Consider the following 26775-nt stretch of genomic DNA (forward strand, 5'->3'; position numbering starts at 1 on the left):
TACATAATTAGCTAGCAGTTCTTGGATGATGTGACATTTAACGCCCCACAGAAACCAGTTTGACAAGATCAACGGACATTAGCATGCTAATGCTAGCGTCTGCTAACGCTAATAACTGTCCAACGTTATTCAATAATCTGTGCGGCAGCACGGAGAAAGGAAAATGAAACTGTCTGGGTTGAGACAATTCATAAAACAGCTAAGTAACATGTAATTTCCAGTCGTATAGCATAGCCTACTCACAGTTTCGCTATCCAGTCGGTATGGAAAGTCCCAGTTCCCGACGTAGTTACAGACAGCGCCGCCTCTTCTTCCGGTTATAGCTGAAATGCAAATAGGAACAAAAAATAAATAATTTGTTTTAGAAACTTCTCAATTAAATCCTTCCGGTAATCTCAGTCCAAACTGTCCAAATCAGCATGATTGGTACCCGAAATACATCATCTAGCCTAGTGCGAAACTGGGACATTCCGCAAACACCAAGGAAGCTTTCTTATAAATTAATTAAATTAAATGCTGTACGTAGAAAATAAAGACCAACACTGAAACTGTTCATTTTGTCCCAATTGCTCTGAAACAACTTTATTTTTGAATTTACCAACCCATATATAATGTAAAGATGACTGGATTTATCTGTGTATAAATCTTCATATTATGGATAAAGGTTATAGCCTGTGTGAAAATATCTACATGAGAACAGATAATAATTTCATACACATATAATGTAGCATACCTACATGTGCAGTGGTGGAAGAAGTACTCATATATTTTACTTCAGTGAGGTGGCAATACCGTACTATAAAATGACTCTGTTACCAGTAAAAGTCTTACATTGAAGATTTCAAAAGTATTAACAGCTAAATTCTATAATATTATAGCACAGTATCATGTTTTATAAACGGATCATTTTGTTTGTATAATCTTAATCTGTAAAGTAACTAGTAACTACAGCTGTCAGGTAATTGTAGTGAGGTAAAAAGTACAATATTTAGAAGTATAAAGTAGCATACAATTTAACAACTCAAGTAAGGCTAAACTATCTCAAAAATGTATTGTAGTAAAGTACTCGAGTAAATGTACTTCCACCACTGTACATATGTTTATACCTACTATGTATTTAAAGGCACATACACAAATAAAAATGTACAATAAAAATATAAAGAGATATTTTTGATATATTACAAACAGAGCCAATGCTGATGCTTTTCATATAAACTACATATGTAATTGACTTAACTATAGCAACAACAATAATACTCTGTCAAAGTAAAAACCTGTCATTTAGGTTATTTAAGAATATTAAAAGTTAAAATAATGGTACAAGGAATACTCTCATAAAACAATAAGATACTTACATAGAGGCCTTGTTGAAGACGAGTCAGATGGTTGGACACTGAGTCATCAAAAGGAATCCTTTAAAAGGGGTTGGTTTAGAGTTTTGTAATTCCCCTAGCTTCCTCTGCAATAACCACACCCCCTATGATGTGTCAACAAACCTTAGTACTGATGCATGCAACCATACCACATGATCTATTTTCATAAGTAGGTGGCATAAATTGTCTCAGCCTACCTGTCTTTATGTAAAGTACCTGTAGTTTCAGATACTTTGCCATCATTGAGTGGTGTAAAACTCAGCTTTTAGGGTTGAGTTCAGGCCATCATGAAGATAATGTTTTATTGTTACCCCAAAATCCCTTTAGCCTAAAATGTTGCGTTCAAGAGCTGGGAACAATCAAGCTTTCAATGCCATATGTATGTCAGGACACTTGATTATGTGATGATTGTTGATTTTAATATATGTACCAAATCCAGGGATCTCTGGAAAGCAATACAGACACTGAGTTGATAATCCTGGTGAGTTGACCAAATCATCAAAAGGCTTGTTGTGAACAGTACAGTTTACAATAAAGTTTATTATTATTAAAGTATTTGCATATTCAAATAAATGTTAAGTGTTGTTGATGACATTGTGCTTGGATGGAGGATGCTATGTTTAGGATTCATACATTTACAGTATGAAAGGTTGTATACTGTGGCAAGCCTAAAAAGTACAACATAAAATCTGCACTAGATAAATGCCACTTCCTGCCAAACCCAACTGACGTCAATGAAGTTACTGTAAATTAATGAATGTAAAATAAAATACAAACAATAGAAGCCAGTCATCCAATAAAGACATCAAGGTGTAGTTTTACCACCATGCAATGGACAATCCACACTAGAAACTACTACTTGCCAGGTGTATTTAAAAGTTTATTAAACAGAAACTCCTTTAAAATGATTACAGTGAGAGTAAGAAGAAATATATTTATATAAAGCACATGCATACAAAGGTACAAAACAAGTCTGATTGCCTCCAAACTCTCTGTAAATAGGATAATAAAATTCATTATATGTAACATACATAGCAAGTGTCATGCATGCTAAGATAAATAAAAGGCTAGGTAGTGTGTTGCATTATGTGTATGAACTGTAAGTCGTTCCAGGCCCATGGTACTTTCATTTATAAAAGATTAGGTGACTTGGCTCTTTATTTGGGAGAGTTGTGAATTACATCCAAATATTGTATAATGTCAAAAAGGAAGCTGGTTAGAAGAAATGCTCTCACCAATAATTAACAGCTTCAATTTCAGATACAAATATAAAAACACACTGCAGAAACAACCCAGCGGATAAAGAAACAGATTATATACTTATTATATAGTTTAACTAAAAGAGGAGAATTAAAGAGCTCCCCTTATTGATGATTGCCTTCTGTATGACAGCACCAGATAGCACTTGCAGTTAGAACAAAATATACCAAGAACACAGCATCCGCATTAGTATGTTGCTTTTCTGAGGAGGCACAACAGGGTCCTTGACTAATGCTATGACTCTCCAAATGAAATCCATTTTTAAAGCACATTATTCGTTCCCACTTACAAAGCAGCTCGTGTAGAGTGGGAAACTTGAGCCCCGGACAACTTTAGAACAGTGGTAGCAAACTAATATGTTAAATGGCACGGATTACAGGATCATTTATTTAAAAAAGATTCTACCAGGGATTTTGCATGTTTTAGTGTATTTACAAAAAAATCACATAGATTGTACATCACTGCCAAGTATTTAGCAAACTATACTGCTCTGTTTTAGAAACTTGAATGCATGCTTTACTGTTCCAGGCATCTAATCCATACGTGTCCATACAATATGGAAATGTATTAGCAGAATCTTGAAACTCTCTTCTGTTGTGCAATTCTTTAAAATAGACTGACTTTTAAATTAGTCAGGGCTATTCATAAATATTAAGAGATGTAGGGAATTTGAGTCAACTGCGTTTTTGTAATATTCAACATTTCTACCCATTAATGGGTTAAAATGAAAGATTGTATTCGCTCGAGAAAGATGATTGTAATATTGTACCGTACTTATGATGATTTATATTTCTCTTGCAACTAAGAATAATCATATTTTGTAAATTGGAGGATGATTCTCTGATACCATGTACACAAAGCACATTGAGTCATAACGCAAGTTTCAAGAGTCTGCTAATTAATTATGAGAATAAATGAAAAAAAAAGATTATTTAAAAGTTAAAAACTTGGCTGAGAAAACAAACAAATGATGCCACTGGATGAATAAATGCTTAAGATGTGAAAAGGGAAATTATTAGGAATGTATTAAGCCAATAGTGGGAAAAGTGAGAAAAAGGATTCATTGAATATTTTTGATTTGTGTTTCAGGGCTGGCGTAGGAGCCGCTGAGAGCTGATATATCTGCTGCAGACTAAGGAGAGATAACGTCCAGGCCCTGATGGCAACTATGTGGCATCATTTCTTTAACAAGGGGTGGACATAATAATATTACAACTGTACAATATCATGCAATCCAATAAAACAAATCTCCAATAAATACTACCTTTGTGAAGCTTATATTCAATGCTGGAGTGGACAAAATGACTGGAACCTTCGACAATAAAATGCAATCCATTACAACACAAAACAAACACAAAATCTGAACATAAGTAACTTTAAAAAAAAAAAAAAAGGTGATTTTGGCTGTTGCATGGTTTTCTGCAGTGTTTTAGAGCAGAGATGGGCTAATGTTCTGAAGAATCAACACACTTATGAAATAAAACTCTAGGGAAAAAGAGCAGAGATGCTATTTCACGTGGCAAAGGCCATTTATTTAGTGTGGCTATAGTTTAGGCCTTCATCTACTGACCAAATTGATTAGCAGACCAGATTTGTCAGGATTACAGTTTCCTGGGGGAAACCCTGTATTGTGTTGGATTGCATTATACTGAAAATGTGTTCATTTATTGTAGACATCCTCATTCCAGCATTAATTTCTGTAAAGAAAGGTCCTAAAAAACACACTTGGCTGTAGTTTTAGTGCCCACAGTTAAAGACTCCATATCCTGTAGCCTTTAGGTCTCTAAATGTGATGGCTTTTGACAGGCTTTGATTTGTTAGAAAAGAAGTCTCCACTGTGACCAAAGATAAAGCTTATCCTCCTTAACTTAATTAGAAATAACCTCAGAGATATGCCACTCTGGTGAAGGTTTTAATACTGTTTTTTGCTTGTGAGCCTTTTAACGGTTTGAGAGTTAAAAACTCTGTTAGTGTTCATAATCTTCACCACAAGGGTGCGTCCTCTTGCCCTGATGTTTCTGTGTAGCAGTGGTAGAGTGAGCTTTGATTATTTTGAGCTGGGATTTTAGTTTTTTATGAAACCAATGTAGTGTAAATCCAGAAAATTATTTGATTCAACTCTTGCTCTTAGTCCTGACGTTTCTTTAGAAGTGTGAGCATTAAAATCCCAAATTACAGGCTGCTTAGGAGGTAGTAGAACTAGACGTTGCTCTTTTATCCCACAAGCTAAATGAGGTAGCCGAGGGCAATGTGGATATGATATACTTTGAGCAACTTTTATGTTAGTTAAACAAGTCTTTTTTTGCATTTATGTAACTGCTACATGCAGACTTCATTGACTTGACACTGTGTTTTTAAAAGTTTGCTGCAAACCCTATTACCCAAGTGGGGATAATAAAAGATATCTGCACTCTAAAATTAGCTGTGACGCACTTTACCAGAGACGAGGGGAGCATCATCTGAGGCCGATGACTAAAAAGAAAGGAGCGTTGTAAAAATATGGATGCTCCGTCATGCATCTCTGTAAAACCAGGCCCAAAAATAGGAAAACACCAGCAGCTTACCACCTTCTGCGAGAGTCGGGTTTTTTTCATTCCTCAGGGTGCGAGTAGTGTTAGGGATCCATCACACAGCAGTAGCATATTCTCTCAGTAAGCTTGTTCTGTACCACTTTTGAAGCCAAAGATTCTCCAGAATTATCAGTCATGTTATGAAGATTTCTTGTCGAACTAGATTTCTGGCGGTGGATGGTGTGTCTATAGCCAGGTGAGCAGGCTGTCTCTGTCCATGTGCGACCCAGAGAGAACAGTCTCCATGTCCATCAAAAGGTCTGAACTGAGACCTTCGGGGATGCAAGGCATTAGCTCCTCACCGTCAGACATCGGCAGCACAGGCATCGACTCCTGTAAGGTCATCGAGGAGGTGTCGACGGAGTCACCTGGAAGGAGTCAGAGAAGAAGATTTTCTGCATTTAACTTTGCGTTATTACTGACCCGATTGGGAAAATAAATGAACACAAATTACTTTACAATGTCTTTGGAAAAGTTGGTGTCGTCGCAAATCACTATGAGTTATACCAGTATACCAGTATACCAGTAATACCTGAAACGCCAGTGCAGAAGTCCAATTTTATAACCAATCTTAGTTCTAAGATAAATAATATAAAGTATTACAGCCAAATAAACCAATATCATGGCATATCATTTGCTAAATTTGTAACTTGTGCTAAATTACTCAAAGATCCAAAAATAAACTGCTTCTTATTGGTTGAAATGTAAATTTAAATCAACAGATGTCACCTCTGGACACCGTGTTCATCATCACTTCGGTTTATATATTTACATATTTATAAAGGGTGTTCGGAGGGATGATTTTCCACTGTGGGAACCTGGGTACCATCTTTCTGACTTTGGTGTATGCATGCGTGCGTGCACATTACCGGTGTCCATGTGATCCACAGAGCTCAACATGTGGTCCGAATTGCGGGGTAAGCTGCTGACGCTCAGACCGCTGTCTGTGCTCTCGTTGCGAGAGTGGGCGCTGCACAAGAAAACAAACACACACACACACACACACACACACACACACACACACACACACACACACAATCTCTTAAAATAACTGGAATGACTAGGAGAAACATTAAACTGACGGTATACTTTACGGAAATTATACAATAATTCAGTACATGAAAATAAAATTAAACATGAACGCACCCATTGAGTGTGGGTTCGTGGTTTGAAGCTCTGATCCTGACATCCAGAGAAGGGACAAGTGTCTGTGCGTTCCTGTCATGGTCCATCCCACCGGGCATCTGGTTCCTTCCTCCTGCCTCCTATAACACAAACACTCACATTTGTACTGTATAATGGCATGTAAAACTGAAATTGTGTTTACATGAAATAATGATTTCATTACCATTAAATCTGAACTAAATACACACCCTAATACAGGGGTCGGGAACCTATGGCTCGCGAGCCATATATGGCTCTTTTGATGACGCGATATGGCTCGCAGACAATTCTGAGCTGACATTTTTTAACATGATTAACAAGTAATAAACAATTATACTGTGTCATTTTAAAGTAAAACATTTAGCAGAGGATTTGTTTTTAGTTCTCCCCTCTCCTTTCCTCCGCCCTGTCTCTGACTGCACAGCTCACACACTTACACAAGTGTGTGTGTGTGTGTGTGTAGGGGGCGGAGCCCTGCCCTTCGCGAAACAGCTGAGGAGAAACTGCGCAAAGCAAGCAGTAGACCGGGGGGTCAAACTCATTCACAGAGAGGGCCAACATTAAAAACTGGGACTACGTCGAGGGCCAAACACGGTCCACATTTATTGAACAGGGTACACATAAAGTGCGAAAAGATATGGAACATATTTAAGTCAACTGCAGACGGATTGCTGAGCAGTTCAATTTAAATATCTGAGCTTCAAAGTCGGCAAATGAGCTCAGTTGATCAGCAGAATGCTGTCGGGAACACAGAGGTGGAGATGTTTGTCAGGGTTTGGAAACACGTAGTGACCAAAGTTTCCTTCTGCATCAGAGTCTCCCACAGGCAGCTTGGCATCATACATGTCCGTGATCACACGGCCCTGAAGCTGCAGGTTTAACAGTGCGATGCTTCGTTATGTCGCACAAACAGTCCAGCTCACATCGCCACTTTCGTCCCAGAGATCTGTGGTGTGTTTCCCTTTGCTTTCCAAAAACTTTCATTTCATTCACACATTTAGATACTTCCTCAAATGTCTTTTCCCGTGGTTGTGCCATGCATTGATTTAATTACCAAAACCGGCGGGCCAGGTATGACAGACATATGATATTTTCTCGCGGGTGGGATATAATAATAATAATAATAATAATAATAATAATAATAATAATAATAATAATAAATTGTATTTGTAAAGCGCCTTTCAAAGCTAAAAGCAATCTCAAGGCGCTAAAATGCAGGACAACAACAAAAACAACACCAACAACAACATACATAAGAGGTTAAATAGGTCATAATTGCCTTGAGTTTGACACCTGTGCAGTAAACACTGAAATATGAGATAAATAACGTAAGCGTTTAGTTTATTTAATAAAAGAGCACCTGTTCAATGCAACACTGATACCGCTATTAGTACTCGGAGACGTGTTATTCTTTAAAAAAATGCACGCATAAAGTTGCGTTCAAATTGATTAAATATATGGCTCTCAAGGAAATACATAAACAAATATTTGGCTTTTATGGCTCTCCCAGCCAAAAAGGTTCCCGACCCCTGCCCTAATACAACCAGATTACACAATAAATAACTTCAATGTAACGCAGATTCGAAATGAATGCAATAGTATTGTGTGCGGCACATCCAAGTACAGTTTTATTTCACTTCTGACCTGTGTGATTTGCGGAGGGAGGCCTTGTTTGCATCTGAGCCTTTCCTTTTCCTGCCTTTGCTGCAGTGCCAAGCCAAGAATGCCAGGGTTCATCTTCTGGGCTGGAACATAAAAGTCATAGAAAAAAAAACATTTTTGACAATTAGGTAAACATTTCTACGAGTTTAGACATTTCAGGAAAACTTTGCGATCTTTCTTATTTTTGTTGCCAAACAGCAACTTGTGATGGTGGACATTGGAACAAAATGCTTCTCATTGACAAACAAGAATTGTCAATTCAGGAGACACAAGTTTGATAGTGTGCTACCTAGACGCGGGTCGACCCAAGCGGTGGTCGTATTTATGTGATCGATGTAGTACACCTCTCCATCTGCAGTCACAGCCTTCTCCCAGCCTTCAGGCAGTGGACCTGAACAGCAGTGAAAGTACACAGTGAGAAGGCAAATGGTGGATGGAGTGCATGGAGTGTTGAGAGGGGGAATGTATAAATGTGGCCCACGTCCTTAAAAGTCTGTGTAGCTTCTAGTTTGCAGAGGTTTTATTAAGAGAAGGGAAGGTTAGTGGGTAAATAGCGACAGTATAGTGCGTTCTGTAGAGTAAAAATGTGCTAACCTATGTGCATATTGCCTGAATGCAGTGGGTGGGAGATTGTAAAAACACTACAGTAAATCAGTATAAAGTATGCAATACTGCTCTTGGTGGGGAAAAAAAGAGGGATTCAAAATGTTTTGCTCTTAAAAGTGTCTGTTCAGCATAATTACGATAGAAAAAATTAAACAGCAACGTCTCTTTACAGAACCGCTGCCCTCATTATTCTGGACAATCCACAGATTACATTTATTCAGATATTGATGCTTTAATGATCTTCAATTGTCTTTACTTTTCAAAGCCATTAGCGCCATAAATTAAATTTCACTTAGTACAGGATTGACAGCAGAAGGACAGATATTTAAAAACTTTGGCTAACTGAGGCGCCCCTGTGGCCAAGAGGTTTAAGGACAGGTTCACAATGTTTCTAGTCATAAGTCAGGGGCCCATGTGTACATTGCAACAGTTTTTGCTTGCTGTAATCATTCCTCCTGTTGTAGCCAATGTTGATGTGTGCTATATGTTGCGTGTTGCTATGTCACCTGCAGGTCCCAGGGTAATTCAGTGCGCCTGGTTTTTGTAGGTATTTTTCAATCTACTTGTTGCACCACCACATGTTGGAAATGGCTTCAAAATTCATCAAGTGGCTTTTTGTTGTTCGATTGCCATGAACGTCCTTTTCATAATGGACATAATGAGATCTCTTTCTGACAGGCCTCCAGTGTAAGTCCACCATCCTCGTTCTGTGAACATTTTTTATTCCCTCTTTGTTTTTCCTGGACATTGTTTCCTAGTTGAGCTGCAGTGGATGGAAAGTATCAAAAAAGGGGACATTTGTATCAAAAACAACTGCAACTGTGGAAGATATCCACTTGTTTTGGCTTATTTGGACAGCTGAAGCCTCATCTTAAACCTTTGAAAAAAGACTGTGGATTTTGACCCTTATCATTACATTGGAAGTGCAACAGGAGGAATTATTACAGCAAGTAAAACCTGTTTAAATGTCCATATTTAGGCACCTGACTATTGTTTTAAGATAATGAGAAATCATTTAAGACGCTGACCAAGTGGTTACATCAATACAGGCCGGGAACTCTGTTTCATGTAATCCCTCGTCTTCTCACATTTCTTTGCTTTATAAAAGTAAAAATCTTCAAAACAATTTGAATAAGAAAAGGATATTTGCGTGAACAGACCCTTTAAGATTTTGACATGAGTGGAAAGACAATGGCCCAACAAGCAATAAAACCTGCATTTAAATAAGCAAAACACCCGTATCAATAAACATCTTGAATGGCTTCCACCACTATTTTTGTGAGCATCATGAGTCCTCTCAATTTAGTAAATATAATCAAACCTGAGAGTCCCATCTCTCGTTTTATATCTTTTATAGTTTGCATCATCAGAGTGACGTCATTAAAGTTCAGCCTCTGCTTCAATCTATAGTACGAATATGACTATTGCCACCAAAGTCAACAGAGCCATGGATGTAGAGACCAAAAAGGAAATCCCGAAGAAATCACACCCGGCAGAGACCTGGCCAACTGTTGATGGAGTTGAGCTATGAGAAGCAGGTCTGTGCTTTGAAAAGAAAGTAGATGGTGAGAGGGGGGAGGAAAACGCAGAGGGATACCTGTCTCTGGATTGATGTTTTGTGGTTGCGTAGTGGGTGCTGGGTTGCTGAGGGAGTGGGCGTGGATCGGGGTCCCAGAGATGGGATGCTGAGCTGCAGCCGACTGAAGCTGCGAAAGTCGAGGGTCGTGCCAAGTGGTTGTCTTATCCACGTGACTGCAAACACACAACAAGTCTAAACATATCTGCATCTGCAACCTGATGGATAAGAAACGCGAGGCACACTTTAACCGCGGACCTGCTTTACCTGTACTACCAGTAGCTTCTGACAGGAGTGTGAGCTCTCCATGTGCTCTCATGAATGAAACTGGCTGAAACCACACAGGTTGCAAAACTAGTTGGAACATTTTCAGTTTGCATGCAACAAATTAGTTTGAGTCCAGGTTATATCTGCACTGCTGCAAGTTTGTTTTCTCTGTTACACTTTACTTTTAATTCTATTCTTTCTCTAGCTAAATATATTGAATATATATATATATGTTTAAAAATCAAAAGAAACTCCTCCTGGGGCATTTAAAGTAGGATTAGTGATTGGTTTATTAAAATGGTTTGATGATCTAGATAACATGTTGATCGTTTGAATCATCTCGACCTTCAAATAGTGTCATTTATGAAGCAATAATGCAGGAAAATCGCTGCTCTTAGCTTCTCAGATGTAGAGATGTGCATCTTTTCTCAGTTTTATTTGTTTTCTGGACAATCAGCAAGCAATTTGAAGCAATCGCTTTGAGCTTTGCGAAATTGTGAGGGGTATTTTCACTATTTATTATAGACTAAAAATAATCATCAAGCCATGAACAGAATGAGGGCTAATGTAGAAATGCTTTAGAACAAGGTGGAGCTGACTCTTTGGGTCTTTCTAAATAGAAACCACTTCAAGTATCCAAGTGTGACAGATCAAACACATTGATAAACAGAAGTAAGACCTTACTTGAGGAAGTACCGTTGGCCAGTAGGCGTTTTTGCCATTTCCCAACCGTGGGGGAGTGGCACGTCATCAGGTATGATCGCTGCCGCCGCTACATCTGCTGCTTGAGTGGAGAGGGAGTTCACTGGAAGGGAGGCAGGGGAGGAATGGGCGCGGACGTGATGAGGAGTGAGGGAGCCGCACACACCTCCATCCGAACTGGCCTGACGAGAAACAAGCAGGGTCAACAACTCCCACGACGAGTCACAAATCACAATTAGAAACATAAACCAGCAGGAAAAGAAGGTTTGAATGGTAACCAGAGAGAGCCAAAGAGCCAAGGTGCAAAAACAAACACTTAGAGGAAGAACAGTTAAACTGGTTGCTTTACTTTCAACTTTTTAAAAGTTTTATTACTTCTACCAAGAAGTTGTCACTGTTAGTTTAATATTGTTGGCAAGATTATCTGAAAGTCTTTTATGTAGTTTTCTGTGAAATATTTAGTGCTGATTGAGTTAAACAAATTTCAGGAATTATGACGTTTGAGCCACATCTACAAATGTAAGAGATATATTCACGGTCCGTTTGCTGGTCATGAAACCAATAAACGTCACAGTCTATCTTTAGGTGGTTGAAAAGGCAGCTTTGTTTGAAAGCCAGTTGGGACTATTAGTAAAACTCTGCTTTCAGGTTTTCGATAGGATGAGCCCAAAAAGTGACCTGGGATAAATACGATAATTTACTCTCCCTGAGGACTAAACATCGCATCTATACTTTAATTGCATCTAGTAAGATCCGTGTTATGCCAATTCATAATTATAATCTCTAAAGAGTTTTCATCAGAAACACCTAAAAATACAATAACTTTATAGTAAAGGCCTATTTGGTGAACCCCAAAAAAGTTTCAACTAAGTGCTTTTACTTTTAAGGGCTTAGAATAAACGGTGTTGAGTATTTGATATCAAGCATATTGGATAGAAATGCTGGTGCGCCAGTCCATAAAACAACAAAAGTGTTTACTGATGCAAAAGGAAAGTCTTAGAAATACAAAATGACATGCCCAATTCAGGAAAACTATCAGAATAGAGTAACAGGTCAAAGGTAAAGCCTCACTCAAATATCAACAACATAGTCTCAACAAAAAAATGGAATTTGTGGAAACTAACACACTCAGTGACCACAACAAATGTAAAACACAAGTAAAATGTAAAGCGGCCCTGCAGTAAATGCTACCTTTGTTGAACTTGTAATGTTCACTGAGGACAGACAGATTAGGGCTGTAACTATTGATTATTTGTCTGACCAATAGTCAAAACCCTTAAAACATTAAGTCGACCATTTAAGCAGAGAAAAGAAGCAAACACTTATATTTAGAGAGCCTGGACCAAAAATGGTCTAAATCTAGATCATCTGCAAATATTTCTGATAATCAGATTATCTTTTAGTCATTTGTCAAGCAATAATACTAGAAATGTGCTGGTTCCAGCATCTCAAAAGTGTGGATCTGATGCTTTTCATTTTCATACATGAAAGTAAATTGAATATATTTGGGTTTGGGCCTGTTTGTCAAATAAAACAAGGCATTTGAAGAGCTCACCTGTGGGAAATTGTAATGGCTACTATTTTATATACCAAACAAACAATCTAATAATCAAGAAAATAATCTGCAGATTTAGCAATACTATATATCATTAGTTACAGCCCTAATCTAAAAGATTATCTATTAATACTCTCGATTAACTAACTGATCTTTAGATTGATTTTACTGGATTGAGTGTTCCTAATATTTTGACCCTCAGATATGAGAATGGAGGTGGACAACATGTTAATAAGTAACATATTTCCATGTATTTATTATTTTTATAAATACACTAACTACTGACATGCAGCAGGTAGTATTGGATTTATTTTATTCTGGCCACTCAATGTATATTACAGGGCTACTGTAGTTTGTGATGGATGAGTGTTTACATGAGTGTGTGTAAACCAGCGTGGTGCATTTAACAGCAACTAGTAGTACTTGTCTGGAGTGGCCTCGCGAGTCCGGCTGCCTGAAGAAGGAGTCCGGAAGTTTCCTCATCCTCATGGGCAGAGAGGGCGGCTGTCTGACCGACTTGCTGGGGTTCATCACGGCGCTGAAGAGGGCCTCCAGCTCCGTCTGCGAGTCCCCGCGGACGTGCACGATCTGCTGCCCGGCCGGAGGCGCGCCCCGGTGCGCGTCCATGTCGCCAAAGTTTTGGTGTCGAAACAAATCTGTCGAAAAGTTCAATCGCACAAACAAACAGAGAATAAACGCCAGGCCCGTTAATTCTAGATGCGCCTGAGAGCTGGAGTTATGATCGGATTTGTTTACACTTTTAACCCCCCCCACCCCACCCCCACCCCATTTGAACTTTTGTGTCCTTGTCTGTCTGTTTCAAACTGTAACATCTCGGAAGTTAATCAGCTGCGAAAAGAAACTAAATGATCGGGTAACGAAGTCGAAGGAGCGCAATTTAAAACAGTGATCGCTGACAAAAATCAATCTCAGCAGCGTACAACACGTTACATGCCTCCCACATACCTTCAAGCAGCCAGACCGTTTCCCCCCTCTCTCTCTCTCGCTCGCTCTCTCTCTCTCTCTCTCTCTCTCTCGCTCTCTCTATCTCGCTCTCTCTCTCTCTCTCTCTCTCTCTACCTCGCTCTCTCTCTCTATATATCTCTCTCTCCGTATTCCTGCAGGGAAAAAATAAATTGGAGAAATCACAGCCGGGAAAACAATCAGACAGACATTGATTTCCGATGCAAACTTTTACTTAAAAGTCTCCCCAAGTGAAACACATATATGTGAAACTAGTTGGAGAAAGTTATTTCAGCGAGACCTCCAAACCTTTTTCACATCCACTGTTGAGTCCAGATTCATGTGATAGTGCTGAGGGGCGGGGTTGTAGGGTTTAAAGCTGCCGCAGTTGCAGGGGAAATATGTTACTCTGAGCAGACATAAACCATCAGCACAAGGCATAGAAAATAAGTTATGTATTATTGTTTTATTTACAGATCCAACTGCAAACAAACTATTCACTTTAAGCCTTGAAAATGCACGGATATCAGTGATATTAGAATAAACTGATATATTTGGCCATGCTTTAATTCCCCTCTGTGCAGTTTCCAGTTAGTGCGGGTTTCTCCTGATGAAGAAAAGAGGGCCAAGTGTAGACAGAGGTGACAGACAACCAAAGATGAAACACTTGAGAGGAGAAATTTGACTTTTTCGGGCCTGGGCATGGTCTGGATTTGGGGGGTTGGGGAGGGGTGATTGGGAAGTTGCACTGAGAAAACATCCGCCCCTGATGAGGCCAACCCAGCCGGAGCCTGTTTGTCCATGCAGCCGCAGCGTCCCGCCCTCTAGTGGAAGACATGCGCACAGTGAGCCGGAGCTCAGCTGGCCAACAGATTGAATTCATGAAAAAATGTGTGTCTGGACTGGTGTTATTACCCAATAACTCATTCAATTATTAAGTCTTTATAATCTACCAGAGTTACAATAAGATAATCACAAGGGACTTTGAAGCCTTTTTTAATTGGTCATTTGGTGAAAACAGTTATTTGGCCAAAAGGTTATTATTAATATTTTAACAAAAATGAATTACATTCAATTAACTAATATGATATGAGGATATTTTTGTATCATAACAAAGGATTACTGTTATTTTTCAACTCATAAATGTGTAGTTTTCTGTTCATATTTTATTCAGATACGCCCTTTTTTCATATTGTATATGAGTTAAATGTTGGTTCCAAAAAGGCGCTTGTGACCTTCTTCAAAATCGAAATCAAAACACTACAAAAATATATTTTGTCCCCCACATGTTTATGAAATCTTAATATTAAAATCTGAATTTAATAAACAAAGTCAACTGTGGTAATCTTTTCTTTTTTTGGCTCGCCTGTGAAGTCGGTGTCACTCATGCCCCTCTATTTCTCACCCCTCGATATAGTGGGCAGGGAGATTCCTACAAATGGTTACATAAATGATTGATATTTACATACAATGCATACAATACATTTCACTCAATTGACTAGAGATTGACTCAAAAATGAGTTTTGAATAAATAAGTAATCTAAATAATTGGAATTTGACATTTTAAAGGGAAATAGCCGAATTCACAAAAACTATACAAATTAACCCCTTAACAGCTAACTGCCATTATGCATGATTTTTAACTCTGTGCATCCAAACATTGTTCAAACCCACAGAACTTAACTTTAACTTCTAGTGGAGATTGAGAGTGAAGAGGGAAGTTTTCCAATGATAACAAATATGTCAGGTTGAATTTTGGAAAAATGTGTATAAAATGATGTACATTATGTCTAGATTATTGTTGCAGTCATAAAAAGTATTGGGTTTAAATATTTCACTTAATGTAAACATCATAAAGCTTCAATGCAGAGTTTGGATAAACTGATTTTAAAATCTAATCTAATCTAAACACTGTGGAATAAATTACCTTGAATATTGCCTTGATTCAACAAAGGAATTGTTTCTGAAACTGTGTGATGATTAAACAGATTTATACAGTGTTGAATGTATTCACTGTTTAGTTTAACATTTTCTGTCCACATTTACTCCCTATAAGGGCCTATTAAAACCAAGTATACAGCATGTGTGAGCATGCGGTAATTTAAGCCCTTTCCTTATTGTAACTTCGTATTAGCTGGAGTCTTTGTCTCTAGCAGCACTTTACATTCAGATTCCAAATTGTTTATCTTACAAGAGAAAAGCAAAGGGTTTTTTAGTCTGAACTCTAATTTTCATTCAAGATATTTGTTTTTTGCTGTATAAGAAATGACATTGGACAATTGGACTACAACAGTACTATTCATGGGTTTAGCTATATATTATAGAATCTAGCTAAATATATGTATGAGGACTGTCTTATTAAACATGCAAACATGTTACACTGTAAGACATGTTTTTTATACGTGAGGTCCAGTCTATGTGACAATATGCACTATTTGTATCTAAATGATCAGTTGTTGCTGTGAGTGGAAAATTCAGATGCACCATGGCTACAGGCAAAAGGTCAACGTAAGCATTGTAATACAAACCAAAGCGCAGCAGATGGCACTGTCATACCTTAACACCTGTAACATATCTTTTTATAATCACTAAAACAATGCAGCTGCAATGGCGGAGATCTAACTGTTTTTTCTGGTCATGTGATTTTTACATCTGCAGGATTTCTGAACAAAATCCTCTCCACCCTGTGTTTTTAATCAGTGCCCTTTCACTGCCAAATCAGAGGGCATCACCAGGTCAGTGACGCACAGGCGACTTATCAAGTGTCTATTCACACCCCTAACAAAGCAGCTAGAAGCGACAATTGGTCTCATTTAACAAACAAATAATTTATACTCAAGTATTAATTTCGGAGCTCTGGATTGAACTCTTTGTTTAAGAGCGTACTGTCAAAACCAATACAAAAACACAGAGTGATGAAGCTAGCTTTAGGTAAGAAAATAACATTTGTTATTTGCAAGAAATAATTTGAGAATTTGGGAAACACGCTTATTGGCTTATGTCCGTGAAGAATTCAGGTACAGCTGGCAAGTGTTTATCTTAGCTCAGTATACTGGAAAACACATGGAGAGACAACTCCTGGCTCTGTGCAACTACTTCTAAAACTCACTAATAATAACACGCTATTCCTCGTTGGTTTATTCCACGCTGTGATGGCAATATCCACACAGACAAACACTTTCCACTTAACCTCACTTCTACTTAATTGACCTTTTTACAAAGGTTTATATGTATATCTATATTCAGTTACAGATTACAACTTTGATATAATTGAACAACCAACATAGTTTGATTTTGCATCGAGGTTTATAAGCATTTTTACATGCAACATTTTCTAGATGAAGCATGCCCATTTATTTAATGTTGTTTTGTCAACACTTAAGTTCTGAAAGCTTTAAGTTGCATTGATATACTTTTCTTTCTTTTGAGTTACCGTGCTGCTGCTCCGGGGGACGTCTGGTTTGACCAGGCAGTATCTATGGTCCCCTCATGTGTCAATAGTTAGGTCAGGTTTGTCTTGGTTGAGGTCAGTTAAGTCAGTGCAGTTCGGTTTGCTTTATTTTGAGTTCAGTTCTGTTTCATTGACCTCGTTTAGGGCCCAATTTAGTTAATGTTGCTTTGTTTTTTCTACTTTTTTTGTGGCAAATAAAACCCTAACCTTTTTGATATCAAAAGACCAGCATCCTGTGTGTTACTGCCCGCTCCCTAACACTTACAAAAACCCGAAATATAAAAACGTCAAGGTTTTATGGGGATTTACGTGTTGGAACAAACCATATATAAGGTGTTGATTAGTGAGCTTTGAAGGTGCTGGTTGGTGGATTATGTTACCTTTCAGACAGAGCTGAATTAGCAGTTTCCCCCTTCAACATTTTGGGAAACTTATTTGCTTCCATTGACACTTTCATGTCTGTCTGATAAACATGAAGCCAGTGGTTGGTTATCTTAGCGTAGCATAAAGACTGGAAACAGGGAGAACAGCGAGGACTGCGCATAACCATGAAATAGCACACAATGTGTCGTTTTTATACTTTGTTTTTTGTACTGATTAAAAAAGAAGATATAACGTGTTAATTAGTAAGCTTTAGTGATGCTGGAAGGCAGATTTAGTTAGTTTAGGACAGGCTAGCTGTTTCCCCCCTCTTCAAGTCTTTATGCTAAGCTAAGCTTTCTCCGAACATCATCTTCACGTTTAGACATGACAGTTGTATCAATACTCTCAGAAGAAAGTGAATGTCAAACTATTTCTTTCAACTATCCAAATGATTTGAATGCATTATAGCTAAGGACACAAGAAGAGTAAATACAGTATATGATCTTATTATCTCGTCTGCGTCATTCACATGCATAGCTTTACAAGAGTATGTAACATAGGACAGATGTGGGGGGCCCTGAGGCTGCGGCACCGGGCTTTTCACATTCCTCTCGCTGACCATGGCTGTAAACTAACACAGGTTTAGAACAACAGCAAATCTTTTCTTTGGCTCTCAAAGAAAAGATTTCCAGGGAAGCGACAGGACGGCCGGCTCCAGCTGGACTCTGACTGGAATGTGCTGTTGCTCTTTTCACTTTCCTCGCTGCTTAACTGCCTGGTTAACAGAAGTAATTGGTCTGACCCTCTGGGAGGCTGTTTTCAGATGTATGAGTCAGTGGTCACAGAGAAGAGGGAGGAAATATGAGCACAAGAGGCACCCTGCCGTCACTGCACCCTACCTTCAGCTCCCACGCAAAGACACAAGCAGAGAGAAAGTGTTCCTATAATAAAACAAGCTGCCCATTTCCATTTCCTCACATCTGTTTCTCATGCTGGTGACAGGATATATAACCTGTAAAATAACAACACTAAGGGGGAAGGTAATAACTCTTTACCACAAATCTGGAATCAGCACATTCAGCTACTTGTCAGAAACATATCCAGTCTTTTATCACCAACCTATTTACAAATATGACCTGCTTTTACAGGGGATGTTGTCATTTACAAGAAAAAGTGGGAGTGACTGATGGAGGTGGAGAGAGGGAGGCAGACGTTTGACAACTGAGAGGAAGGAGCAGATGCAGACACGACTTGGTAGAAGGGTGGACATGTGAGGGAAAAGAGCAGACTCTGTGGAAAATTAAAGCATAAATGAAGGAGTGGCTGCTGGTGACGAAGTGGGAATAAGCACAGTCAGACGATACAGACATGATGTGGACAACAACTGTCCTCCTGCTGCTTGTGCCTCAACTGCTTTCCTCCACAGTATGTATGATATGCGTGTCATAAATGTTTTCAGGAATTATTGTACTTTCCTTTGCAGATGACTTTAAACTGCTTTAAGAAGCGTTGATACAATCAAGGAGATCAAAGGGTTTAGGGTTATGCATCATAGATGGATCATTAATCGTGAGTCTTTATTTAATTGTATTAGTTATTGTAATGTTTATGTGTGTGTTTGTGTAAATACAGATTGTAAACAGGGTTAGAATAAGTATTCAGATCAATACCTCAATGTAAAAATACTGCATTATGAGTAAAAGTCCTGCACTCAAGTAAAAGCATTAATGTGTGAGCAGCCTTTTTGTTGTGGTTGGTTAAGGTGGAGATGATTTTAATTATACTACACTTAAAAATAGTTTGATATGAGAGATTGTTTGATATGCAAAAACCTTAATAATAATAATTACATTTACATAAATATAACATTTTGAGAACTTGATTCCAGATAAAAAAAGTACTTGACATGTTTCAGAAGCTCATCCTATGTGTTTTGTTAAAATAATAATAATAATAATAATAATAATAATAATAATAATAATAATAATAATAATAATAATTAGTAACTACAGATGTCAGATAAATGTAGTTTAGTAAAAACTCTATTAAACGTAGTTGAGTAGAAGTATAAAGTAGCATCAATGGAAAGCTGTCAAGTAAAGCAAAGTACCTCAAAACTGCAGTTTACTTCTACCGCTGGTTACAAATGTTTTTTGCTGGATTTAAAGACAGGATATTGTTGTTACAGTGTGTGTGTGTGTGTGTGTGTGTGTGTGTGTGTGTGTGTGTGTGTGTGCTAAAACTTTGTTGATCTCCAGAAGAGATTTAATATTGTCATGCATATTCAAGGTCAGAATCAGATACAGAAGCTGGTCAGGACTTTGTGCCTGAAGTCAAGCATCCCAGGCTAGTTACACATGACACATGATATAACAACAGATTTACTCCTGTAGTTTAAACTCTCACTGTTCTCTCTTGATTGCCAGGACACAGGAAACAACGCTAATTTTAACGAATCAGAAATAGTCAATGAGGACTTCTCTGATGCTCCTGTGAAAGGCCAGAAGCCTGGAGGGGTCAAAGGTCGGGACACCTGCTCCATCCCGTGTGAAATCACTGTCAAGCTGCTACGAGATGAAAAACATTCAATCTGTGGTGAAAGAAATGTCTTTCCTAATGTTATTGTTTCGTCTATCATCATAATTTGTTGTTCAGAACCTGAGTGTGTGTCTCTGTGTGTGTGTGTGTGTGTGTGTGTGTGTGTGTGTGTGTGCGCGTGTGTGTGTGTGTGTGTGTGTGTGTGTGTGTGTGTGTGTGTAGGCCAATTGCAGCAGTCTCTGTTGGCGTTTGGACGCAGCACCCGGAAACTGATCAGGGATGTATTGGATGAGCAGCAGAGAGCCCAGGACATCCTCAGCAGTCAGGTAAAGTCTTCTTTTTCTCTCTTAGTAACAGAGTTTCTAAGCGTCTGATTGGCTGGCAGCATGTACAGTAGTGTCACTTTTCCAGGTCACAGAGCTAATGGCCAAAGTGCAGACGCTCAGCTCCGAGGTTGAGAGAAGCAACACTGAGATGTACTCTATCAAACCTGTGCAATCCCATGGTAAAATCACACACAAACACAGGCAAGGACACAACATTCATACATACAAATTCCACCAATTTTAGTAATGAATGAATATCAATTAATAGTCATGAGAAGTCACTCTGGAGGAGCTTTCTAAAGTGAGACAAAATGACCCATTCGGGTTATTTTCAGACTTGAAATTGACAACAAAAAGCCTGCATTACACATGGGCCGTGGAGTTTGAAAGATATGGCTGTCACAGCAGAAGGTAAAAGAAAGCAAAAGATACTACCAAGTTGCATTACTGAAGTGTAGGATCAATTTGTTTAAGGTACCTGGACCTCTAAACTAACAGTCTAGAAATGTAGTATTTCACTTCCATAAAGCTTTGGGAATTGTAAGAGATATTTGAGGCTGAAATATGCTGACTTTTAGCCCAGAGTGTGGGTCCAAAAAAGAATCCAAAAACACTGGATCCTACAAGTCCCATAATGCAACTCAATAGAATTGCTTTTTAGATGAACCTTCAGTTTTGTAGCACATCCTCATGATGAGTACACTGAACTTAATGCATGAAATTGTCCTTTAAAACTCTCCAAAATTTCAACTTTTCATGACAACACAACAAGGTGTTTTGAGGGTTTTACAGCCCTAAGAAGTAAGAGAAAGTTCTCGACCCTTTAAGACACATTTCATTTTTCAGTAAATCTGAACGATTAAATCACCAAATACAAGGTTTTGACTGGATAATAATGTAAAATGTGTTTCAAAAATACCAAATAAATCCTTAGGCATGCATTCTTTAGTGAATGTAAATGTTTATTCCTGGTGACAAAAGGGTGTGTTTGCTTTGATTAGGACGAGACTGCAGCGACATCAAGGACAATCTTTTGTCAGTCGTCCCCAAGATCCCCAGCGGTATTTACATCGTCCACCCTGAGAATACAGACTCTTCATTTGAGGTAGATGTGGCTTATACTTCAGTCATTCACAGTCCGTCAGTCACGACTCATAACGCAACATGTGCTGCAGGTTTTCTGTGAGATGGACTACATGGGAGGCGGCTGGACGGTGATGCAGCGCAGGACAGATGGATTAACGGACTTCAAACGACCCTGGGCTGATTACGCTGATGGCTTTGGAAACCTTGCAGGTTGTATAAAGTTACTAAAGACTGTGACAGAAGCATGTTTCCTGTTTTAAGATATATAAAAACAACTTAAAGAGGAGGTTGAAGTGTTAGGAACAACAGCTAATGTATACCAGGTGTGCAAGCTGACTGCTCAAGAACGTTAGGTAATGCAGACCTAGACAAGATAACACGTATACACATACACCACATTGCCAAAAGTATTACGCCTGAGTATGCTGAAGTATACACAGAACATTTGAAGCACATTATCGTCTAAAATAACACTGTATGCGTAATATTACGCTTTCCAATAGCAGATGGCTATTGCTATATATTGTGAGAAAATTGTCTAATGTAAATGAGTTTACTGCAAGTTAAGTCCAACTCCTTAGAAAGTTTTATATTACCAATTACATATTTAAATTTCTAATACAATGATAAATGTTTGTTTAGTGCTAGAAGTTTATTGTTCAACTGTAAAGTGTCCTGCTCAGTACACTTACTTGGTCACAATAAATTCATAACAAAATAGTTTAAGGGATCCTAATCAAAAATGTTGTATGATTTAGAATCACCTTTAATCTAAGTGTTTTTAAGATGTACTTTACAACACTAGCCTGCAACTAGATCATGCAATGTCATGTTTCATCAACCCCAAATTCCCCCAAACCAAAAATCCAAGCACATCAACGCTTGCAAACAGGTTACAAAAACTGTAAAGAAACACTAGAACTCACCCAGTTCCCTATTAATCTGCAGGATTACTACATTATCTTACTTTACGCCACGGGCCACCCCAGGCTAATCACACACAAATAAGAAAGTGGTGTTGGTTTCACTCAACTGGGCAAGTTAAACAAACTACTTTATGTAGCTACACATACTCCTCACTAACTCCAGAAACTAAAGGACTAGGTTTAGATCCAAGTCGTGTTGTGTTATTATGACACAATACCAGGAGAAATGTTTACTGCAGGGTGGGGACAGCTGAACAAAAGGCCTGCCTATATAGACTCAGATTTAACACTCTCTCTGAACAAACCTCTTGCCAATGATAATAGTAACGGCATATTCTCTCTTGTGTGTGTGTGTGTGTGTGTGTGTGTGTGTGTGTGTGTGTGTGTGTGTGTGTGTGTGTGTGTGTGTGTGTTTAGGAGAACACTGGTTGGGTCTGAAGAAGTTATTTCATATAGTAAACCAGAAAGAAACTCGGTTCCAGCTTCACGTTGCTCTGGTGTCCCAGGATGACGTCACTTCTTATGCATCATATGATGATTTTCACCTGGACAATGAAACCCAATTCTTCAGTATACACCTGGGCAGATATGCAGGCAGTGCAGGTAAGACTTTATAATTCAAGACTTACAAAAAGTAACAAATGTTGTGCAAATTCAAAATAATGATAAATGCACTATTTGTTTTGCACTCAACACGTCTGCATTTCTGTGTGATTTTGTACAGGTGATGCATTGCGTGGCTACGACCAGGATCAGAACCAGGACACGGCTCCATTCAGCGCCTCAGATGTAGACAACGACGGCTGTAATCCTTCCTGCTCCATCGACAACCGCACAGTGGAGAGCTGCAGCACTCAGCACAACCAGACAGGATGGTGGTTCAACCAGTGCGGCCTGGCAAACCTCAACGGCTCTCCCGAAGATGCTGAGCAGAACCGGGAGCAGAGGACGCACATCCTGTGGGACACCTGGAGACAGAACGGAGTCCTTCACGTCATCAAATCTGTCACAATGAAGATCAGGAGGATTGCAACTAATAATTGACAGAGAGGAGAAGAAACAGAGGGAGAAAGCACATATTATATAAGTTGCACTGCATTTTTGTACAACCTGATGTTTTAATAAAACAGGATGGAAGTATGAAAGGATTGTTTCCCCTCATGTTCTGGAAATATTAAGGTGATTTTGCTTTGAGTTAGGGTTAATATGGACTAATGTGGACTAATATGTCTGAAATTATCATGCAATATATTACAACAATGCCAACATTATCAGAAAAGTAGCACACAAAATGAACACTGAGTCAATTAAACATCTCTCTCACACAGTCTTACCCCTTATTGTAAACTATTTTAATAAAAACCTTTTTATTTATAATGCAAATACACCAAACATTTCTGTTGTCTTCTGGAAGGAGTAGAGGACAACAAGAAAGAAAAGTGTACTATTTTCTTTTAAGGCACCTTTCAGAAAATGTTTGTAAATTGTATTTAATGGCTTTATTAATGGTTGATAAATCATTTACTGATGCTTTATTGTAGAGCTGCAACGATAAGTTGACGAATGGATTGTATGATTAAGTTAGAAAATAATAGATAAAACGATTATCAAAAATAATCATTAGTTGCAGCCCTACTCTATTGACACAACGTGGCAACTTTTGGGTTGCCAAGTTGTGCTTTATAAGTCGCAGGTCACCTTGAATAATTTATTAACCCTTAATTAATAAATTACCATTACTTACAGTTTACAAAACATGTAAAAAAATAGTTTATTTGAAAGTGGTACCAAAAACTGTATATAAGTGTTTATGTAGTTGTGTCTATCCTAATAATGAGGATATAGCAATATGGCAACTATTACTTTGAACCTTAGGCAATAATTTAAGATACCATGCTTAAGATTCAATTTTGCTAGGATGAAGCTGTGGTACCATGTTACCCATTTAATAACCAGGAAGTCATTTGTTGATGCCACCACATCCAAAAATGTTAAAGGCGGGTTAGGATAGAGGATAAGTCCACAAAGTCCACTGGATGAGTGGGAAGGCCACTGCTTTTATCAAAGCAGGAGAAACCCAAGCTGAGAGTTTTAGGAGCAGCTGGTAAATGTATGCAGCTCATATTCCTAGAAACAATTACAGTAAATATCCTCAGGCAATATAATGTGCTGCTGTCAGGACTGATCAGGACAGGTGGTCAGGCCTGTGCTGACTTGTGCATCTGATGAGTGTCAGAAATATGCAAGATAAGGATGAACACATGCTTATTCCTCGAGTGTAGGCCCACCCCATATTCTTGTTATACAAATCATAAAGGGTAAGAATGAAAAGCAGCAACTTTGAATGCATCTCAAGCCGAGTAAATCTGTACTAAGGAGTTATGATTTGACTGGCAGCAGCAGGTGAAAGTGACACTCTTGAACTACCAAGCCGTTCCAGTAGGTGGTGCTGAGAATGTCTCTCAACATAGTGTGTTATTTGAGACCTACATAATACTGCACACACATCTGGGTGTTATTTCATCTGCAGCAGCTCTATGCATTATAATCTGTGCAGGAATTTGTGATATTGCAATTTGAAAATAGAAACTATGGACAAATCTACGTTGTAATAAACGGTAATTATTTAATTGAAGAAGAAACGCAACACAGTCGGCAGTATGCATAGTTGAAGACTAGACTTGTTGTTTGGTCTTGAAGGGGCTTTATCACTTCACAACTCACAAAGCTTCTGGATGAAGAAGAACAAACTTTGAAATACCTGGACTATGCTTTCAGATCAGTTAAAGAAGTAAATGATGGAAAGAAAGCAGGAGAAATTAAAACTGAGGCCTCTTGGTCGAGGGATGAAACAACTCCAAGAACAAACAAGAAGTCCAGCATCCTTAGACTTATGACAAGGATAGGTCATCATGAAGCCTTCATAGTATCTACGCTGGTCTATTCTATGTGACATCTGGATCTGCTGGATTCTTCTTTCAATGTGGTCTCACTGATTATAATTTCCATGTAAATGCATCCTTACGCTTGAGAAGATGGTGCGAAGGAAGTCGTTTCTCTTCTTAGCCTCGGCCTCACCGTCACTGTGACACAGGCTGGCAGAGATTTGACTGAAGGCTTCATCGTCACCAGAGTCATTCGACTGAGACACGAAGAAGCGCTCAACTCGTCCTGGAGCTCATCAGTCGTAGCTTCAGCCAGAGGAAGTTTGGGCTGATGATCTGCTCGAATTGAGTTGATAGAAGACAGAGATGAATCAATAATCTGTCGCTTCTGGTGTCATGTCCTCAACCTCTATGTAGTCAACCAACTCCAACGGAGTGGTCCTCAGGTCTGTTTTCAGGGCGGACCTGGAAGTGGTGGTGGAGGACGTCTCTCGAGATGAACAAGAGAGCTTCTCTTGAGTGTGTCAAGTCAGTGCAGGCGGACCTGACGGCTCCAGTCAAATCTACCACTACAACTGGCTGGATCCTTTTTCTCTGCCTGCCACTGACACACCTCTTCAACAGTGACTTCTTGGTGTTATGAACTCTGGTTGCTGTCTCCTTTTTTAACGTCTGTCTCTGTCCGAATCCTTTTCAAACTGTTCTGGATGTTGTAGTGGAAGTACTCAATGCTCAGGGTGAAGGTGCCAGATGTGGCGGATAACTGACGGATTGACTGTAAGGCAATTTTAATGATCGAGTCTGAGATGAATTTCAGCACATCTGTGCACATGTCAATCAGCTGCTCCTTCACATCTTTATTGTAAACACCTTCACTTACTTTCCTCCATTGCCTAAAAAAAGAACAGAAACAAAAGGTTACACACAGAAACAATGCACACAAATGTCATAAGTTTGGTTTCAGTAGGAAGGATTAACCTGCTCTTCACTGAGACTCTGGAGGAATCTTCTTATCATAGCAGAAATTGTGGAATAATTTAGGACTAGTTGCCAGTCTGCTGCTGCTTCATTTCCCCCCTGGGAAAATATGAAAGTATGTCCATCTTCTTGTGGGGGTCCTGCAGGTAAATATGTATTTATGACCAGGTCGACGTCAGCCTCTGCAGGTCTCACTTCAAGGGGCTCAGCAAATATTAGCTGTACACCAAAACAACTTTGATGCTTAGCTGGAGCCTCGTCCTGCTCTTTCTGTCCCTCATGACACTTTTGTAACCTTTTTACGTCGCTTTTTGCCAAAGCCACGCTGACTTCATGTTTTTGAACAATATCTTGCTGGCTGGGGGGAGCATTTTTACTATTTCAGTGATTGCTGCGGTGGTGGAGGAAGAGGAAGCAGAGGAAGACGGCCACTTGCTCTCCTAAAATATACTTTAAGTATCTAAAGTAAAATAACTCAATGCAAATAAAAATATATATAATATATATAATATATAATATAATAT

The 26775-nt window shown here is 38.8% G+C and overlaps 2 protein-coding genes across 3 annotated transcripts; one reads left to right on the forward strand and one right to left on the reverse strand.

Annotated features, from left to right (window-relative positions):
• Window positions 1–2232: 2232 nt before the first annotated feature.
• LOC115019058 (transcriptional coactivator YAP1-like) lies at window positions 2233–13782 on the reverse strand. 2 transcript variants are annotated; one of them, XM_029448386.1, is made up of 9 exons: window positions 13702–13782; window positions 13159–13391; window positions 11163–11362; window positions 10233–10387; window positions 8319–8420; window positions 8012–8112; window positions 6350–6468; window positions 6073–6173; window positions 2233–5571 (listed from the first exon to the last, which is right to left on the reverse strand). In XM_029448386.1, the coding sequence occupies exons 2-9, from the start codon at window positions 13360–13362 to the stop codon at window positions 5390–5392; spliced, it is 1164 nt and encodes a 387-aa protein (XP_029304246.1). In that variant the 5' UTR covers window positions 13363–13391; window positions 13702–13782; the 3' UTR covers window positions 2233–5389. The 2 variants fall into 2 exon arrangements, with proteins under 2 accessions (XP_029304246.1, XP_029304247.1); XM_029448387.1 differs by lacking the exon at window positions 8319–8420.
• Window positions 13783–18736: 4954 nt separating this feature from the next.
• Window positions 18737–23771, forward strand: angptl5 (angiopoietin-like 5). Its single transcript, XM_029448297.1, has 8 exons — window positions 18737–18937; window positions 19939–20107; window positions 20273–20376; window positions 20462–20555; window positions 21378–21481; window positions 21552–21672; window positions 22806–22991; window positions 23113–23771. Exons 1-8 carry the CDS (start codon window positions 18881–18883, stop codon window positions 23430–23432), a joined length of 1155 nt encoding a protein of 384 aa, XP_029304157.1. The 5' UTR covers window positions 18737–18880; the 3' UTR covers window positions 23433–23771.
• Window positions 23772–26775: the final 3004 nt, after the last annotated feature.

The sequence above is a fragment of the Cottoperca gobio genome, chromosome 14 (genome assembly GCF_900634415.1).
Source record: "Cottoperca gobio chromosome 14, fCotGob3.1, whole genome shotgun sequence".
NCBI lineage: Eukaryota > Metazoa > Chordata > Actinopteri > Perciformes > Bovichtidae > Cottoperca > Cottoperca gobio.

Coding starts and splice junctions, on each gene's coding strand:
- LOC115019058 (XM_029448386.1), bottom strand. CDS start 13,362: ATGGACGCGCACCGGGGCGCGCCTCCGGCCGGGCAGCAGATCGTGCAC. Junction 8,113..8,318: donor TTGGGTCGACCCGCGTCTAG/GTAGCACACTAT, acceptor TTTATGTTCCAG/CCCAGAAGATGAACCCTGGC. Junction 6,174..6,349: donor CACGAACCCACACTCAATGG/GTGCGTTCATGT, acceptor TTTCTTGTGCAG/CGCCCACTCTCGCAACGAGA.
- angptl5 (XM_029448297.1), top strand. CDS start 18,881: ATGATGTGGACAACAACTGTCCTCCTGCTGCTTGTGCCTCAACTGCTT. Junction 20,108..20,272: donor TGAAAAACATTCAATCTGTG/GTGAAAGAAATG, acceptor GTGTGTGTGTAG/GCCAATTGCAGCAGTCTCTG. Junction 20,377..20,461: donor AGGACATCCTCAGCAGTCAG/GTAAAGTCTTCT, acceptor TCACTTTTCCAG/GTCACAGAGCTAATGGCCAA.